General features: G+C 32.4%; 1 protein-coding gene across 2 annotated transcripts in view; it reads left to right on the top strand.

The window, feature by feature from the left end:
* The first annotated feature begins 2640 nt into the window (after positions 1-2640).
* The window catches only part of mbc (dedicator of cytokinesis protein myoblast city), a 252717-nt gene continuing 233973 nt past the window's right edge, over positions 2641-21384 (top strand). For both annotated transcript variants that reach the window (XM_085811171.1, XM_085811170.1), the window contains exons 1-2: positions 2641-2833; positions 2930-3013. In XM_085811171.1, the coding sequence (XP_085667297.1) occupies positions 2788-2833; positions 2930-3013 (130 nt within the window). In that variant the 5' untranslated portion in view covers positions 2641-2787. The remainder of the gene's footprint in view (positions 2834-2929; positions 3014-21384) is intronic.

Below are 21384 nucleotides of genomic sequence, written 5' to 3'. Positions count from 1 at the left end.
AAATGAATTTTTTAAAGTTTTTGCTTAAAATTTTAAGTTGTGCTGTTTTTTTTAGATTATAGGAGAATATTATAGCATATTTTATATATTGGAGTTTTATTTCAATTATATTTCACAATACATCATAGTGATAAACACTTTTAATATCTTAATAATTTTTATACATTTATTCTAATGTCAAAATTGTAAATTGTAATAATTGATTGTGCTAACATTTTATAGTGATTATTTTTTTAAAATTTAAATCTAATTCTGCATAAGATTTTTTTATTTACTGTGAATTTAATTTATTAGCCCAAAGGGGTGTTAGTCGAGAGAGGCTATTAGTTTCGAAACGGCATTTTGCTCTGTTTCATTATAAACGTCCGTTTCATTTTGCAAATTGTTGCCACCAAATATTATCGCCTTAGATTATATTTAAAGAAATTTAATAATAAATAATCTGCATGAATACATGTATGTTTCTCGCATTGTGAAAAACGACGGTATTTAGAGCCATCAAAGTTTGAACAACGTAATCCTCCACACCGAACAGCCGAATTTCAAATTTGTTTTAATCCATTTTATATTTTGTAAAATTTTAATGAATTTTTGATTAAGAAACTCAACGAGTTCAAAGCGAGCAATGGCAACACTGTGCGGAAAATAAAATTTTTATCTCCAGCGGGAAAATTCTAAAGATATGCTGTTTTCAAATATTTTGTGATACTGCTGTTGAATTGAACATGATATTCAATAAATAGAGGTAACACACAAAGCGTTAAAAAACGTCCCTTTGAGAGTAACATAAAATCTGAGTGCTTCCAGATTTTATTTATTTATTTTCATTACACTGAGAAAAGTTTATGCTCCGAATTTTATGAATTATTAAAATAAATAATCATCATAGTATGTTAATAATTAATAATCATATGATCAAATAAATGATCGTCTTGTAATGTTATAATAATTTTATAAATCACTGCCTGAAAATGCTCATAAAATTTAAAAATATGTATATCAGATCATGTTTAATTTTGCTTTATTTGTTTCAAAGCTTCATGTACTATCAATCTTATTTAATTTTACGTTATTTTTACGCAAAATTAAGTTCATATATTTTGTGCTTAGAGTTTTTACCGTTTTACCAAAGTAAAGATGTTTGTACACGAATTACGCGTGAAAAAAATGCGCGAAATGCAGTAAAAAGTGCTTTAATGAAATATATTAAATCCTATTTGGAAAAAACTGTGGCTTTCTTAATCTCATCACTATACAAGGTATCACATTTAATAATTAAAAAGATTTATGTGATATAAATGCCATAGGTTTCACTGTTAAAGTAAACCAGATCGTCCCTACTCTTTCTTGCCGACATGTCGGTGAAGCGCGCCCTGCCCACTGGGTTAGTCTATCTCTTATAAAATCCATGCGAACGAGTCGCTGGCTTTTCGTTTGTTTACTCCAAGTGAGCTAACCTGTTCTTTCTACGGACCTTGGGGCTCTACAAGACCTCGTCCCTATACCTCACACAAGTAAGAGAGCCTCTGTCAAAGACATGGAGAGGTGGGCGGCCATTCAACATGATGCCTGCCTAGACCATTACACCGCCACCGCCATAATGGCTGATTTCAAGGACATTGGAGGGTAAGTAGCGGGTCCCTGGATCTCTCCATATGAAAGTACGGCGAGAATCGTTGTTTAGGCTAAAATGGGATTCGTCGGTGAACAGAACGGTCGCCCATTGCTCCGTACTGCAATCACTATGCTGCGTCCACCTTGCTAATCGGACTTGCCTGTCCGTAGACATGAGCGGAACGCAAACAGCCGGTCTTCTGGCAAACAACCCGCTCTCATTCAGTCTTTTGGAAACAGTAACCTTTGCTACATGGGTTCTTGTCGCCGCATTCAGGTTCCCGAGAGAGCTCAGAAACTGTACCCATCTGTTACGCCTCACTAAAATGGACAAATAGTGATCTTTCCTGGCCGTCGTGGCTCTTGGACGATCTTGCCCAGGCTTTCTCGACGTATCCATTATTCTGGAACTGTTTCCATAGGTTACACACGACGCTGGGCGTTAAATTAAACTCTCTGCTTATCTGGACTTGGGATTGGCTGCCTCTAGCCTTCCGACAATTCGCCACCTCATTCCATCATCTAAACGTTGGTAGTTACTCATTTTTACTGTTCCGATGTGAATTTAACCTTTTGCGAACGTAATGCGTCTTACCCTCCACGCGCTTATAAAGCCTGTTTTTCTGTTGGCTCCGCCTACACACACGTGTACGCTTATGTATTTGCCTTACAAAATTTCCATTTTTATCTAGAAGCAGTGGTTTTTCCTTCAGTTTAGTTCTTTTGATGAAACTCCATAAAAAACGCAAATTCCCTTAATTTTATTTCACCAGTGTAGCACCTGGTAACTAGTTTCAATATTCGAAGAAAAAATACAAATGAAACTCAGAGAAAGTAAAAGTTACCCTTCTTATTTGAAACTAAAAATAATTCACTCATTCTACAGTAGGATTCAAAATATTACACTAGAAGCAATAACATTTCTTGAAAACATAATTTCCAGAAATTTACATTTGCGCAGTTGGAGGCTTTGGCACTTCCTGTAATGAGCGGAAATTATTCTTTTCGTGTGAGAGATATGGCAACTTTTCATTTACCTTGAAGTATTTACAAATTGAAATGTTGTGTTCATTGTTGTTATAGAAATTTATTTTACTCTAATGGTTTTCTTGGGTGAAAAGTATTTTCTTTAGCTATTAATATGCCATTTTGAACTCCTGTTTTTAAATCGACATGACTAAATGGTCTTACGTTAAAGACCGAGCAAAATACGGTGTTGGTAAGAAAAGTGATCTGGATTTTCTTTTCGCATAAATAGTTTCTTAATTTTTCAAACTGAAAATTTTCTAAATTGTGTAATTGCTTTTTTTTACAGCTGTCTGTAATTTTAAACAAGATGGACCGCATCGGTTGCATCTTACTGTTGGAGAAACAGTGCACATTTTGCAAGAAAATGAAGGTGAGACTGTGAATTTTTAAACAGATCATTTTTTAAATGTTACCAGTAAATATATTAATCATACAGTTACAGTAAGCATACAGTTATAGTACAGTATTTTTACACCACAATATTTTTTATTTTATTATTTGTGGGTTGAGTATTCCTGATTTCAATTAATGATTTCAAACTTAACATTTGACAATCAATTCCTGTAAGCCCTTATTAATTAGATTGGGTTTTCATCCGCAAAGTACCCGTTGGCGCCGTTGAATTTATACTCGCCAAGCTCCACGATAAGCCGAGCCGGAAACATGATTTTTAGTGCATGTAAATTCAAGTTAGCAGATAAAACAATATATTAAGCATATGGTAGTAAAAATTCACAGATAATAAGCATGTAGATGTAAAACTAACCGGTTAAACGTGATATACGAAAATAAATTTGTATTAAAATCAAATTAGCACAGAAAAGAATATATTATTAAGCATAAGACAATATATAAGCATTTATAACGGAAATAAAAATTCATTTAAAAAATATAAATTAGTATTAGAGTACTGAAATTTACCGGTTAATTGTGATACACGAAAAATTTTTTCTTAAATTCCAGTTAACACAGAAAACAATATATTCCTTACACCAGCAGTGGTTTGCTAATTTTGATGACCATGGTGATGCATCAATCTATTGTCATCTTAGATAATCAATAATATTTTTTTTATTTCAATTTAATCATCTGTTTATGTCACACCTGCCATCCTCTGAAAGGTTATTGTTAGAAAAGCATTAACAATGTATTGTTAGAATTTTACCCCATAAAAATTGATTTATTCTCATAATTTTATATGACAATAACCAATAATAAAAATAAAAGCATTACTTAATTATTTAAAATGTGCATGCACGTTTCTGCGGTTTACGAAAACAAATTATGTTAGACGTTGGAAACCTCATGGTTCTTAGAGCTGTTAATAATTAAGAACACGACGTGAACAGCCACGTTACAAATTAGCATTCATCCCGAACCGAGAACCGGCATCTATCTACGAAAATATTTCTATCTATTCGTTGTTAAAAAATTCAGAAAAAATAATAATAAATAAGAGAAAAATAATAAAAACCTGCCAATGCGAACAACGACACTGATAATTCAACAAAATAAACGCAAGAGGAATGGTTGCAGACTTCGAACAAGTGAATAGAATAAATTCAATGGGTTACCAGGTTTGAACTATTATCACCAAAGATGGCGATGTTTACATTTACCGGGTTCTCTGCGGAAGTGCTTCCATTAGATTTTTAGGTACTTTTCCGTTTCGCCGGCGCAAATCTCGCCAAGCAGACTTTGTTGGCGACAACATACAATATACGCATAAGAAATGTTAACAAATATTAGTTTTAAGAATTTTTTATTTTGAAGGCATAAACATTTTAATATGGTTTAAAATTTTGGGTTTTCTTCCGCAAAGGATCCGTTGGCGCCAGTGCGTATTTATTCGCCAAGCTCACCAACGGCTAATCGGCTATGATTTTAGCGGGGTATAGTTAGTTACGTTGCAAGATATTTCACAAATGGAAGCGAAGATTTGAGCGGTGTACAGTCAAGTTATAAGATATATAGCATATAGAAGTAAAATAAATAGGTTAACCATGACATTTAGCGGTGTATAGTTAACCCGAGAGGACGTGCGCCGTATTATTATGTAACACGAGAACGCCCGTCGCAATTAAACGACGTACAAATGTAATAATGTAAAATAATGCATTCTATATTAATTATAACATTTATTATATAAAATTGCTTAAAAATAAGGGGCTGATCTTTAGAATATGGTAACTGGTAGTATGGCGACATTTTGGAGGCGATAAAGGTTACTACCTAGGACTTTGGTAATAATGTGAGAAGCACTCAGTTCCGATTACGCATTATTTTGTGTGAGGGAAATGAGAGATCATGAGATATGTCATGTGACATTAATGGACGAATTACAGTTGTTTAATCAGAAAAGGGGGGAAATCTGGAAATTTCGTATTTAGCTATATTCTGTGTTGTGTGAAACGTGACATTAATGGACGAATTACAGTTCTGTAATCGGAAAAGGGGGTTAATTTGGAAAAGCTTCATTGTGTGTTGTGTGAAATAGTGTTGATTAATTTTCGGATTGCATGGCACTATGTAAAGTGAATTCTAAATTTTTAATGCGTTTATCTGATAATAACAATAAGTTGAGATTGTGTGAAAGGAAGGATATTACAAGTTTAAATGGTGGTGCAAGAAATATGGTGAAAATGGACATTTTGTGAAAAGGAGTGTAAGGAAGGGTACGTGGTTTGCTGAAAGTAGTTTGAGTATAGGTGAAATTTTATTAATTTCTTATTTACTTGGTGAATAGACATCCAGTTGACTACTGGATTTAGGATTTAGAAATTAGCAGTAGTACTGCAGCGATGTAATGAAGAAGATTAGGTAAGTTAGTATTTTTAATCATTTGAGGATATTATTTTTATGCATTGTTCTAAATGTAAGGAGTAAATAAATTAAAATGGTATTATTTGAAAATTGTTATTAGCAATGATTTAGTTTAAAGTAATTAGGATTGTAATCTGATTTTTATTAATTTAATGTATGTGCTTATTTATATTTTAAGTAGTGTTTTTTAATTTAATTATATTTTAATTTAATGATCATGATTTTGTGAGTTATATGTTTGTAGTATTTTGGAATATGTTTGAGTACTATATGTTGAGTATTTTCATGCATTTTCGTGAAATTTTTCTAATTTATGAGAAAAAAGCAGTGTACATGGATATAGTGAAGAGTATGCACAATGCCATTTTTGTGCAATTCTGGGATATTTTTTTTAAGTAAAAATAAGTCGATGTGTATATGGTTTAGTGATATTTTAATTAAATGATAGTTATTTTGTGAATTTTATGTTTGTAGGAATTTGGTATACGTTAGAGTGGAAGTAAACGTGCATGGAAATAATTTAAATATTTGACACTAAGTATTTGTAATATTTGCGGTATGAATTCGTTGGTGACGTTTATAATATAATAGACAATTTAGAGGTAAAAGTTTATAGATGTTTTATTTATTTTATACGTGGAAATGTTCATATTTGGAAAGGTTATATACTTTTTCGCGATAAGGTAATTTCATATATGTTCTTTTTACCGGGTTTAAGGATTCAGAAAATTGTCATGCATTTTTGTGAAATTTTTCTAATTTATGAGAAAAAAGCAGTGTACATGGATATAGTGAAGAGTGTGCGCAATGCCATTTTTGTGCAATTCTGGGATGTTTGTTTAAGTAAAAATAAGTCGACGTGTACATGGTTTATGTGTATGTGTTATTCTGAAAAACGCGCAAGGAGTTTGCTATTGTGCACTTTTTCCCAATTTTGCAGTGAATATTTGTCATGATTAAGCAGTTTGTTAGATAAAATTTCTAGCATAAGTGTAATTCGGCTAGTAGATTGTTGGAAAAAGTGTTGAGTAAATAAAAAGAAAAGAAGCATGTCTTTACTTCGTGAAGACAAAATGGCGGCGGAAAAAAAAAAATAGAGGGTTGCTGTAGCAGAGTTGGTCACCAAATTTTCGCCAAAAAATCGCCAAGTTACCATAATCCAAAGTTCAACCAAATAAGGTTACTTTTAAAATTAATGACACATAAATCAAAAGTACGTACGTTTTCTTCATATGACTAGGAATCATTGATTTCTATAAGAAATTTGTGCTTTTTATTTTTGAATGCAATTATAATCCAAATTATGCAGAATTATTACATGGACAATGAGTTATATAATTAATTTTCAAATCAATTAGGCTGAAGAAGAATTATAGATATTTTGTAGTTTGAATGACGCTTCTATTTCACAGTGTTTTTGACATAGTATTTTTTTTTTACACTTCACACATTTAGTTTTTGATTTTCTGTCTTTTTCTCTTGAGCACATGTAACATAATTTTCTTTTCTTTGTTTGTGAATCTTCAAGAGAATCTTCGTTGTATTCTTTCTGTTTCTGTCGTGATTTTAAATGAGGATCTAAAAGTGCAAAGGCCAAATCAGAAGTGCCTCCTATTCCTGAACTTCTCTGATGGAGTTTTAGTAGATAAAAGCAAGATCTTTGAATTTATGCTGGCAATATTTAATAACAAAAAAATATGCCCATAGGCCATCGGTTTGATACTCTGGCCAGAGAGTAAGTGCCACCCATTTCGTCGACTATATCAACTGCTCCTTTTTCATGGAGTCCACCAGCAGCTGAGCGGTAAAATCGCTGAACACTTTTAGTTCGGTCCGAGGTTCAAATCCTGCAAACAGGCTGGCTGCATGGGCGTTTTCATGGTTTTCCCCATGTGTAACGTGTATACAAGGCAGTTTCCCTTAGAAAGTCCTCCACGAAGGCATCCCTCCCTTTAGGCAGATAGCTCTAGTGTACTTTGCCATAATCTCAATAAACTTTTGTCATGTTATAAAACGTAATTATTTAATTTTTTTTCAAATCTCCCGTGCTTTCATCAATATCGTCATCATTGTGCATAGTTGACAAAGGTTGACTCATTTGTTCTTTTTAGCCATATAACAGGGTTCGTACGGTCCTTAAAAGTCCTTAATTTTTTAAAAAATGATTTTTGGTCCTTAAAAGTCCTTAATTTTGGCCAAAATGAATAAACGGTCCTTAATTTTGCTCATTTGACATTTCTTGTCATTTCTAATGATTGGCATTCTATGTGTGAATTGCGATTTCTCGTGAATATGGAATTAAAATTGCACGGCTCTGAACCAATCTGTTGGTGGATTTGCTTTGCAAACAATAAAAAAAAACAATTAGCTACCCGAACGAAAGTATCGGTGTCTGATTGGCTATTCACCCAATCTTTCGAAACAGGTGTTATCCATAAATTTAGGCAGATTGTGACAAAAGCGTGAAGCCGGAAGTTCTTTATGAGAGGTGAAAGTGATGATGAAGGTGCTCGAGAAAAAAAAAAGGGGGGATTCTGAAAATATTTGCTCAAATTAGAGCAATTCCAACCTGGAAGGCCACAACCCTTCCAACGCCAATAGGAACGAGATGCCTGGAAAGTGTATTTTCAATAAACTGTGGCTTCATCAAGCTGACTACAAAGACTGGATATTGATGGATGAAAATCCTTATAAAGCTAAATGTGGTCTTTGTCTGAAACAAATTGAAATTTCTATAATGGTAGAGTCAGCGCTGAAAATTCACATGAAAATTGTTTCGTTTTATCATTTCAATTTGTTTTTACACGGTTTTGCTTAGCTTAATTTCTGTGTTTGTTTCAATTAAGCCATAAATTAATTTTTTATCACCTTCTATGGAGTTTATTCTCTTTTGCACATACTATATGTATGGGATATCGGGATTATGAGTTTATTCCTGCAGAGGGTCTGTTATCGATTTCGCGGGAAATCTGTTGGCTCCATTTCGATTTTAGGTCGCCTAGGGCAAATTCGGTAACGCTAGCCGAGAAAACGTGAAGTTCGGAAATACGTTTTGAAGCTTCAATAGACAATTAAGTATTTGGTTTAATCCTATGCTGTTGATAGTAATGAATTATTTTTGCTAATGGCGATACAGTTATTAGTTGAAAACAACTAACTAATTGAAACTAATTTTCCTGAATTAACTAGACGCAAAATTAACTTTCATGAATTACTAAAGTTATTGGGTAGAAGTTTAACTGAAAATATACATACCGTATAATATATATATATATATATATATATAATCGTGATTTATGAAATAATGAAGCATTTATGATTTAATGGGTATCAAAATTTACAAAAGAAAAGAGCTTAATATTTATATGTTTAACTTTATTAAACATTTCTTTCAATGTGAGTTGTTTGATTTGTTTTCTCTGCTGATACTTTAGACTAATACTATAGACATATAATTTCTTGTTGAGTTATTAAGTTCCATTGTTCAAGTCCTGTAATTGCTGTGTCGAGAATTCCGAGTAACTTGTCAATCAAAATTTTTTCTCGTTCAGTAACCTCTCTGTTACTTTCTTCACTATCGGTAGCTGTATTTTCTGGATTTAGAACCATACTACAGATTTCGCTCTCCGTTAATTGATTGATGATTGGGGCATTGTCATCGCAATGAAAAACTTCTGTTTAACTTCCCTAAATTCTTGCACCTGGTGCGGCCATGCGAGCTCTGGCGCTGCTTCTGGCTTTATGTGAATAACAAATCAGTTATTCTTAATTCAAATAGCACTAAATATAATCGTTTGTCCTATGAGTATCATTAACAAAATCTATTTTTAGCATAAGGAAAGAAATTTCTGTTAAATCTCCCCTTGTCAACATTTTAGCGCATTAAACTTAAATCTGTAATCGGATAATACTCTGTTATTTGGCGTCGCTGCATGAGTCATAACTCAAGTTGTCATCCGTTGATAAACATGCGGTGATGAAAGCAAAATACGATAAATAATGATTCGCGATTTCTGCATCAAAGATATAAAAAATTAGTTGCTGTAAAATTAACAAATGTTTCGGTATGAGATTATGCCAAGCAGATACGCAGCTATGGAGTCAAGTTACTAATCGCACAAATTTATGCTAAAATAATTATTTCTTCAATAATGAGATATTTTATTTAGCGCCAAACTGAGATTAAGAATCGGGATTTCCGGCATGTTTTTTTATGATGAGGAAAAAAATCTAACGCGCATGCGTAAAGCATACCCCTTCCTTCCAAAAAAGCCCTAAAAAATTGGTTGGTGTTTGCTTTGAGGTACGGATTTTAGATCATTCCAGATACTGGATGTCCGGATCTCGGAATTTGTACTGTATATATATATATATGTACTATATATATAGTATATATATATATATACTATACATTATATACCGTAATTTCCGGAAGAAACGCTGCGGCGTTTACGTGTTTAAAACTTAAATTTTCAGCGGGTGCGGCGTTTCTACCCATGCGGCGTTTAGATGCACTAAAAATAAAATATTTCCTATGATGGTCATTGTACATAGTTTGGATGGCCTTGTCATTGTGCATAGATTGGTGCTGTTCCCACACAAAAGACCACTCAGTTGCTTTTTGCGAACGTTATTTTGTTTACGTTCTTTCCCTTGAACGGACCTACATGCCTTATTCACCCTAAACGAGATCTCAGAACAATAACATTCTTCCCCCCTTTCAAATCAACATTCTCATCAGTTTGAATAGTCTCTCTCCTCTGCCATTCGATGAATCTTCCAGGACCCATCCTCTTTCCACCCCTGCCTTTTCTGCAATTTTTTTCAAAGGCGGACACGACTCCACCTGCCTCGCAATAACGAACTCTGTCGTATTTCCCCTTCAGCATGAATGGATTTTTCTTGGCATTCTGCCAAATACAGATCTCATCAGTTAGGGTACAAGTACTTGTTGGATAGTTTTTAATTAGGGAGAGGAAAATTTTTGAAAACGTCTCTAAACGGCACAGAAGCTATACATTTCTTACCTTTAATTTATTTTTGAGTTATGGTTTCATTTCATGCATTTTTCTTAACTGGTATGTCATATATCAGGACTTAGGTTGAGTTTTTGCATCTATACGGCCCACGACGATGTCACGCACAATTTAATCTATTGCGGCGTTTCTGTGTAATTTTAATTTTTTTCCAGCCATTTTTCTCGAGTGCGCCGTTTACGCTGATGCGGCCTTTCTTCCGGAAATTACGGTACATATATATGCGATACTTAATTTTACTAATGCCTTGCATGTAATGCCCCTTTTAGCTGCAAAACATCTTTCCCTTCTCAACTGCAGAGTTTTTTCTAACAGTATCATGAATTTTGTCAAGTTAGAAGAACCATCTACTTCAGGTAAAGACGTAACTGCTAATTCAACATCAATAAGTGTAGAAAATAATAAAATCAATTCTTTTCTTTTCAAATCTGAAGTTACAGATGCAGAAATATTGTGGGCTTTTAAGTGCATCAAAAGCCACTATTCTTTTAAATCGTGCAATGATATTGGGCTGTTATTCACTAAAATGTTCCCGGATAGTTCCATTGCAAAATGGTTTTCATGTGGTGAAAAGAAATGTGCTTATATCTGTTATTTTGGTCTTGGAACTTATTTTAAAACTTTGTTACTAAAGCATTGTAAAAATGCTGAGTTTTTTACATTACTATTTGATGAGACTCTTAATCTGACAAATCAAAAAAAGCAACTAGATATTTATGTGAGGTACTTTCATCACGAAAATAAGGTCAAAACTCAGTACCTTACTTCTGCATTTATAGGGCATGCAACAAGTGAAATTATTTTATCCAAATTTTATGAATGTGTTAAAAAACTAGACTTGTCAAAACTCTTACAAATATCGATGGATGGTCCTGTAGTAAACTGGAAATTTTATGATTTATTGCAACAGGACTTGACAAAGGAATGTAACATTCAATGCTTGACATTAGGGACATGTGGTTTACACATTCTTAACAATGCTTTCAAGCATAGGATCCACTGGCTGGGACATTCCATCATTCTTATCCTCCTTATATTGGATTTTTAAAGATTCTCCTTTAAGGCGTGAAGATTTTTTAACAATATCTGGCTTAAAAAAGCTACCTGTGAAGTTCTGCTTTTACCGATGGTTGCAAAATGTCCCAGCAGTCGAAAGAGCCATTGAAATATGGGATGACTTGCTACTGTACATTAAAGAAATTGAAATGGGGAAGTTTAAAAAAAATTCATCGAAATCCTTCTCAAATATTTTGGAGGCAACTAAAGATAAAACATTTCTTATAAAATTAAATTTTTTTCTCTTTCTGTCGAAAACATTATTGCCTTTCCTTGAATATTATCAAAGTGATAAACCACTTATTCCCTTTTTTGCTGAAGATATTTTAAAACTTGTAAATGATTGCCTTCAGCACTTTGAAATTTTGAAACTAGAATATTCAAAATAACTAAAGCAAAAAATCTATATAAATTTAATTTTAATGATCCAAATTATTATAATGATAAAAGTAAAGTTTTTTTGGGATTCATTGCTCAGCAGTTAATGAATGATAAATGCCGCAAGAAGGACAAGCTGAAAGTTTTGCATTGAAACAAGAAGTCAACAATGTGTCTTAACAATAGTACAACACTTAATGTCTAAATGTCCAATAAATTATTCTCTTATTTGAAATGCATCTTGTATAGACCCGCGATTGATGGTTAAAAGTCCAGAAAAAGCCCAGAACAAAATGAAAATAGTTCTAACGGTATTAATGCAGAATAAACGTGTTTTACAAGATGATTGGGATGAAATTCTGCTGCAGTTTGGAGAGTTTCTAGACAAAGTAGTTAAGACAAATTTACATAAATTTTCTACTTTTGATCCTCAAAATCTTTCTCTTGACACATTTCTCACTTCTTATTTTCATGATTTTCACTATTCAAAAGTATGGAAAATAGTGAAAATGATTTTTATCTTGTCACATGGACAGGCCTCTGTGGAAAGGGGCTTATCTGTAAATAAAGCAATTGAAATTGAAAATTTAAGTGACTCATCATACATTTTTCAACGCACAGTATTTGATTACATAAAATTTTCTGGAGGTGTTCTTAATATCGGTTATTAATAAAGAAATGAGATCAGCAGCAGCTTCTGCATGGTCTAAATATATGCAGTATTTAGAAGAACAAAAATCTTTAACTAAATCTGAAAATTCAAAGAGGAAAAGAAATATCATTGAGGAAGAAATTGATTATATGAAGCAGAAGAAAAAATTTCTTCGAAGGGACATTAAAGATATTATTGAAGAAGTAGATGTTTTAGCAGATGAAGCTGAGACCAGCATGAACATTGATTTGTTTATCAAAGCAAATGAACTTAGAAGAATAGTTAAAGAAAAGGAAATAGACATAAATAAATTAGATGTTAAAATAGCTGAAAAGATTTTGGATTTAAAAAAAGCACAAATGTTTTGTATCTTTTATTGTACTGTTTATTATTCTAGTATCTTTCAAAAAACCAAGGAAATAAATTGTATGTTTACAAATCAGTTATTTTAATCTGCAAAATATTCTTACATTGTGATTATAATAGTAGTTGACTGTGTTTAAATAAATATCAAATAAGTTAAATAATAATCATGTAAATCTCTAAAATAGTGACTGTTATTAGTGTAAAATACACTTATACATGTTTTTAAAGAAATTATGTTCCTAATTTAATGTTATCTACTTCATAACTTGTAGGGAGTTAGTTTAATTTTCAAAATTGTTTTATGGTAAGTATTAAAGTGAATTTAATAATAGTGCATAATACACACCTCTGTTAGTTTCTTAAAGTGAAATTACAAGCATGAAGTCGGTTGTATGGATAATTGCTTTATTCTATTCGTTTTTTTGTTTGCTGATAGGTCCTTAATTTTCTCTTTGATGGTCCTTAAAAGTCCTTAATTTTCATGTAAGGAAATGTGTACGAACCCTGATATAAGAAAGTAGCGTTATATCCTTTTGAAACCCGAAGAGGGTTGAATGCTGTTCTCTATTTTTATTCGACACAAATTCAGGTGGGATAATCTTCTCATCCCTGCATATTGTTCCAACGATAGAAATTTTATTTTCCTGTAAGAAATTGGTCAATTTATAAACTGGTATACCAACTGTCTGTGGTAGCGTTTCTTCCTGAATTGTTGTGGTAACGTTTCTTCCTGAATTGTATAATGGAGTTCGGATGCGCTTTGCTTTTTCACAAGAACTGTTGACTTTCTTGTATGGCCCATCTGGCTACTGACCTGAGTAAATTTCCATGTTGAAAGTATAGAAGGTTCTAAAATCAGCCACAGTAAATATCTTTATACCATATCTTACAGGTTTCTTAGGCATATATAAAGGAGCATCGTTCCTGAAAAGGTTCTAGCTTTTCGTCCAAAGTCATGTATTTCCCTACATGATATAATTTCTGCCAGTTCTTGACAAAATTTTCAAACAAATCTCTTATTGGAGCTAATTTATGACTCTTTCTTCTGCCATCCCGTGTTCCGACATCATCAAAACATAAGGCATGAATGAAAAGAAAACGCTTAGAGTTCATTGTTTTACGAAAAATATTCAATCCTATTCCATCAGTCAGCCATAATTCTCTAACATTTACATGGGAGGATAGATAATGGGAATGGAATTTACATAAGTAAGTCCTAAAAAAGCAAGAAATACTTCTTTCTCCATAGGTTTTGCATCTCTTTAAAATTTCCCGAACTATTTTTTACATAAATATTAAAGCATTTCACAATCATTTCAATCATTGTGTCATCAAATATTAGCTTCCATGCATCGATGGGTGAAGCCACATCTTTAGATATATGTGTATTGCCAGGCAATTTTTTTGTGATATTATGGGACGCCATGCATCTTTGAATTCGAAAGGGTTCTTTCTTCCATTTTGTTGTTTTATCTTTTTCTCTAAAATAGTCACTTTGATCACAAGGAATGTCTTCTGAAGAGTCGCACTGTTTTTCGAATTCAGACTGATGATCACTAAATAATATATCTTCATCATTTAAATCTTGTAAGAAAGTCCGTTTCTGAAAAGATGTTTGGATGTTCCGCATATTTACCTTAGAAAGGACATAATTCAATGCTGTGTACATTAGTGCAATTTAGAATATCCAAAGTGAGAATGGAAAAAGCAATATTCTCATTTCCATTTATGAAATAACTTACGCTGTTCACAAATTAATATGTACCCTAGGATAATTGCAGTTCTAGGATATCATTGAAATAATTTCTTCTTATAACAGATGTAGAAAAAATCAGCAGTTCCAGTATTTTAGACTTATTAAAAACCGACAGTTCCAGTATTTTATTCTGCATCAGGCCTAAAGAAATTAAACATGACAACATCATTTTCTTCTGAATGATGCAGCCATACTGAAAAAGGCAGATGAAACACTTCTCAAAATGTTGTATCTGAAATGAGTTGTAAATGCTTTGCGTGAAAAGTTCATGAATTGTTGCCTATTTATATTCTAAGAAAGATCTTTTTAAATATCTTTTATAGTGAGAGTCTTTGGAGAGACTGCAGCTGACATATTAATTTTGACAAAGTGGGTAACATGGTCAAGTGAGATTGTTATTATGCCAAGCAGTAATAACTTTAGGGGGCATGGCAGTGTGATGGCTCAAGATACTGAATACTGAAGATTCAAACTTGGGTCAAACTACCAGTATTCAGAATTGTATTGCTCAACTGCTTATGAACTTGAACAAAAGTATGAATATCTTGTTAGTGAAACCCATGACGTAAGAAAATCGGGAAAATTTATAAAGTTTTCAAGATTAGAACATGGTCGATTTTGTTATGAATCCCATGATTCTGACATTTTTTAAATACACTCCTGCTACACTGATAGAGGCGGAATGATCATTGTCCTGCTTACAACAGATACATCATGTCAATGTAGAATCTGAAGGAAAGTTTAGGTTATTCGAATATGGCAATGAATACCGGCTATGGACCTGAAGAAAAATGCCGTTTTGAACAACTTTCTAAGGGAAACTGGCTTGTATTTGTATTACATATGAGGAAAACTAGAAAAATCAACCATGCAGCCTGCCCTTTAACCATGATGAAACCAGATCAAACTACCAGTATTCAATATCTGTTGTAGGAAAAATCTGAAGAAAATGCTTGCAATATCATGTAATCAGAAATTAACTATGTGTTGCATAGCAGGATTACTTTTGCAAGTGTCGAGGTAGAGAATACTACTTTTTTTTTTTTTTTTTTTTTTTGTTTGTTTCTTTTTCTTTATATAGGTATTTGGCCATGGTATTCATTACATATATTCTCTGTCATTCATACAGAATACTAATATTTTTAGTAAAATGTGTCTTTTTCATTACATGCTTTGCTTGTCAATATTCTCAAAACTATGTTTAATAATTAGTGCTACTGTACATTTAATAGGTAAATGGATTCATTACTAAATACGTTTAAAACATTCATTTTACACGAGCAATTTTTCAAAGTTGTTTTTTGAATTTACTTGCTGATAGCTTAAAATATTTTATTTTGAAACAACTGTCTTTTTCGTAATAAATTTGACAATGCCAAGTATCTTCAATAATATTCAAAGCCTTTAAATTAGCATTATAAATAAAACTAGAATAAACATTATACATCTTGTTATCTTTCAAGATTCATTCAAACTTTGATTAATTACTCAAAACAGTGGTTTACTAACTTTGATGACCCTGAGAATACATAAAAGTATTTTGTCATCTCAAAGAACCAATAATTTTTTTTTTCATTCTAATCATCTATTGTATATAAACACCTAGCATCCTCTGAAAAGTAGTTTTTAAAAATGCATTAAAAATATATCAAATTTTTAAGCATGAAAACTAATTTAATTCTTATTATTTTAGTAAAAATTACAGTAATTAAAAAAAAACTTAAACTTAACCCGCTTTAATCATAATATTTTAGGAGCCCTGTGGTTCTGTGTGTTTAAAGCCTTTTAAAAATTACGTAAGAACACAGCCATACTATTCTAAAAAGCCGTATTATATTCACCCCCCCCCACCTCCAGCGATTTTCACCACCTAATCCGGTACTGACGCACCACTAGCCAGCGGCAAAACAAAACCCTGAAAATACGGCAAATATTCTCTTTCTAAAAGCAAACCAGGTTGCCAATTCGCCGGGTTACCAGCTTTGAACGTTTATCGCCATTTTTGGCGATGTTTACATTTAACGGATCCTTTGCGGAAGTGCTTTCAAAATTTTGTAAAAAGCCAATAAATAAAGGCAGTAAATTTATAAAAAGACATTAATTTAAGAATTTACTATACTTTCATTGTTCAACATCCTTATTCGCCGGTTTGTATCACGTGACCCCAAGTGATCTCATCTCACGTAAACTACACTACAAAAATCTAATTCTCTCAGTAATTATCTACATAAATTTCAAGTTAAATCTTAATTTGAAATACAAGTTTAAATGCAAGAATTATTTCAATTCGTACGAGTAGCTTACTCAGAAATTACGTAAAACCGCACTGTATTACTTCGCTAGTGCATTCTCATTAGAATTGATGAACCCTTAATTTTGCCTTTTCTATATTTTCGCCTTTGGGTGAGAGGTGTGTTGCATCCTAATTGACTTAATTACTGCGAATGGTCTGAGGGCATAAAATTTAATATCTTGTAAAAAATTCTATGTAATTGTATGCGAGTATTGAAAGAAACAATCAATCTGATAAGAAATGGCTGCGATTGATTTTGAAAATGAAGCGTAAAATGTTACCAGCGAAGATATTCCGTTGGTATCAGTTGTACCATTATTGGCGACTTTATCGTTTGCGCCAGTAAAACGGAAAAGTACCAATTTTTATACTGTTGTTGAGAAACAGCAGGGTAGATGTGGTTGTATAATGTGTCAAAAAGTAGTACTTTGTCTGATGAAAAAGTAATAAATTGAGATATATTGTCATGTGTTGTGAATCTTCGTGAATGAGCTGATTTAGTTGCTCCTCATCGAACTGAACAGATCGTCTGATATTGTGCTTATCTTTGGGGTCGAGACTGCTAGTTTTGAGACTAAACCAATTTTGAGCCATTCTAAGGCTACTATCACACATCCGCTTGTTTCAGAAGAAAAACTGGAACGATTTTTCTGCTTTGTCATAACAGCCAATCACCACAGATAGCTTTGAGGTTAACACATGGGAAACTGGTTCTTCATTACAAATAAGCCGATTGGTTGAAAATGAACAACTTGCAATTTTTTCAAAAAGAAGTAAAAAATTGTGTGTCTTTCTTGCAATAATAAACCAGGCAGAAAAATTGTGCAAAACAAGTTGTTCGTGTGAACCAAATGCGTGTGTAATGTGGGCCTAAGGGGCATCACTTCTTTGCCATACATTCACAAATCTTGAGCAGCTTCTGTGGCTTTGGCACCTCAATGAAACATTAAAAGCCGAAGGTGCTGGTTTTTTTTGTCGACTTGATAATCCATTTTAATGATCTGGAAAGAACAAAAAGTGTATCGGTAAAAAAATAAATAAATACATTGTTTTATAGAGCACATAAAACAGTGCATTTATTTTTTATATATTTAAAAAAAAAAAAAAAGAAAAAAAAAAAAAAAAAACGCATGAAATGCATTGGCAAAATGGCAAAACTTTGTTTTTCATTAAAAAAAGTGTCAGGACTTAACTGACAGCCCTATAGTTTAGCTTTCACAATTTGTGCTTTTTTTTCTTTTCTTTTCTAAACTTGTTTTCTCACACCATCATCCAGAATTTGTAATAGGTGAACAAGTGTGTAAAGGTGTAAAATTTGTCAGAGATTACCTACTAACTGAATTCCTACATGGTTAATAGCTTAGACACAATAGACATCTACAACACCCTATTCAAAAATTCTCTACCTAATTTCCTAAGCATAAATTTCATGTAACTTTAAGGGTTGACTGTAGTAAATCTAGCCTTTTCCCCCTTTAAATTTAATAAGAGCTCTGCTATGTCAGCAAAATCTTAAATGAAAATTCTATAACAGGAACATAAACCAATTTCCCTCCCCCTGTGTTGGATAATGGATAATTTTTTTAGCTGTAGAGTCAGAATCCTCTGTTTTTACTCTCCTTTCAGATATTTCATAGCCCGGGTAGAGTTCTTTGGCTACAAATTTACATTATTTAAACCTGCTTGTTTAAAAGTCGGAACATTTAAATCCCGAACATTTTCATCATTTATGACTCTTATATCATCTAAATAGATAATAATGAGGGTTTTCCAAGGACATGTCTTAAAATTATATCCCCGGCTCACAAAATATTGCTAGGGATCCACATAGGCTGAGCAGGATATTAAGGAAGGCATAAACTATTGATTTCATGTTAAATGTTGTTTTTTTCACATCCTCTGGTTTCGCATGTATTTGAAAATATATAGAGAAGAGATGAGATCTAATGTCATCAAGTATTTTGTGGATTTGATTTTTCATATAATTTCTTAAATTATTGGTAATGTATAGATGGGATATTTAGCTATGTTATTTAAGTTTCTGTAATCAAGTACAAAATGCCATGCTTTAACGTCTGTTGGTGGGAGATTATTTTTCTTACACCTGATTTGGTAATAAATGAGGCTTTTGGCATATCCGCTCCTCTGGTTTCATGCATATCTGAAAATATCCTGACATGAGGTTTGAGCATATACATGGCAATAATCAATCCATGCATGTATTCTAGTACACAAGGTTTTAAATGATTAACTTTACAACTAATTAACAGCTATTTTGAACTTTCTAGTGTTGTTTTCTTCTTTTTTTGGGGGGGGGCACTCATAATGGATGATAAGAAACTGTAGAGTTGGTGGATGAGAAAGAAAGCATTGTAGTTCTTCAGAATTAATGCTCTACTTCCTAAATGATCAAATTTTGTAAAAATGTAGTGTCGAAAACTGTAATTAATATATCAGATCAAAACATGGTTTAAAGAAAAACTGTATTTCCTTTACAACAGCTGCTCACTTATTATATTATAATAATCAAGTCAAAGAGTTAGTGACTTTTTGGGGAGGCAGATAATTAGAAATGGCTTGCATTTATTATATATTTCAAGTAATTATTTTTGTGTATAATTATGAATTTTTAAGTGTAAAAGTTTACAATTGACCTTTTGAAGTAGAAGGAGCAGTAAATCTTTTTTAAGAAAGGAATTTTGTCTGTACGTATAAATTCTAAAAATCACAGAATGAAAATATTTCATAGAAAGAGTTCAGTGGTATTGTGGTTTTCATTTTGCATAGGCAGGAAGCAACTGGAAATGATTGGAGTTATCATGACTGTCTTTTCTCACAGTTTTGATATATATTGTATCCTTGAGATAAAGAATTGCGTTAACAAAGATGTGAAAAATTACTATGTTGCAAAATATCATACATTAATATTCTTAGAAATTTGTACTGCATGACAGATTTAGAAGCAGTAATAAATCATAAATACTGTTTTACAGATATTGAAACTGGTGCACATATTTAAAAGAATTCAAAGAAAGATTTCTGGAAATTTCTGAAATGCCATCAAGTTGTTGAAAACTCACTAGATGCCACCAAATCTAGAAAGAGGGTTTCTGGCCATAACTTCCACTTCTAACCATATTATGTGTACAGTTCAAATATCACTTGATTCAGAATTATAAGAACTACAGTTATACATAAAATAAATCCTTGCAAACACAATGAATGTCTTATAAATCCAATTAAACAAAAATGTGTTGTGAAAAATGTGCTTTCTAATTCACCCCCATGAAAATTTGCCAAGCCATTCATGACTTTTTCAATTGGCAGGAAACATCTATTTGGCTATCTTTTTAACTCATAGGTTGTTTATAAGTAATAATTAAAAACTGTTTACCCCCTCTGAAAAAACATTTATTTATATTTGTACAGCAGATGCATACTATTTCTGTTTGGCTATCTTTTTGACTCATAGGTAAAGCTTTGTTTATAAATAATACTTTTAAAAAAATTTACACTCCCCCCAAAAAAAGAACATTTATTCAATATTTATATTTTTACAGTAGGTGCATACTATTTAATGAAATGACCATTAAGTATAAAGCATGTAAATTTTCACATATGTATGTAATGTTTTCAGTTATTCCATCACATCGCGGGCAAATGGTGAGGCTATTCCATTACACGTTCTGGCAGATGGTTGACAAAGCTGGGATGATTGAAGTACGGAGAAAAATGACGACTCAGGACTTTTCACTTTTAACAGCAAGCATATCTTTATTTTAATTTATAGCAGATGATTTTTTCCAGATGAAGTTAATCAAATAACTTATTCAGTAATTGAACTATTAGATACGACTGACTTTAAACTTTAATACGTCATAACGTTCTAACAAAGAAAGAGGAGCATAGTGGAAGCGTTAGCAGGACGAAGGCGAGAATGCATCTGTTTTTGGAGAACTTATGACGCAGCATTTATATGAGGAGGTTATGTAATAGGTGCGAATGTTCTAGAAGGTACTGGTTTAGGGGAAGATCCTGAATTGCAGAAAATTAATTAAAGGTTGCTGGTTCGCAAAGAGCAAAGCCATCGTATTTTTTTTTTTTTTATCTTACATCTCCCCCCCCCCCCCCCGTCAAAAAGAGAGGCCGGGGTGAGAAAAGCATTAGTACAGGAGTGAAGCAAAAGGATGAGAAAAGACATGAAAACATCCAGAACATAGCGTACAAGCTTTAACTATGGCCTATCATAGTTCATGACTTTCTCATATAAAATTTTGACTTTATAGCATATGAAATTTTGGAACATTAAAACTATGAGTTATAAATAAATATACAATATATGACTAATTTTAAAACTATAACATGATAAATATGGAATACT

This window comes from Stegodyphus dumicola, chromosome 2 (assembly GCF_044657685.1).
Source record: "Stegodyphus dumicola isolate Sdum_Otavi_A_Nest chromosome 2, ASM4465768v1".
NCBI lineage: Eukaryota > Metazoa > Arthropoda > Arachnida > Araneae > Eresidae > Stegodyphus > Stegodyphus dumicola.
This window is presented reverse-complemented; position numbering and strand designations above follow the sequence as displayed.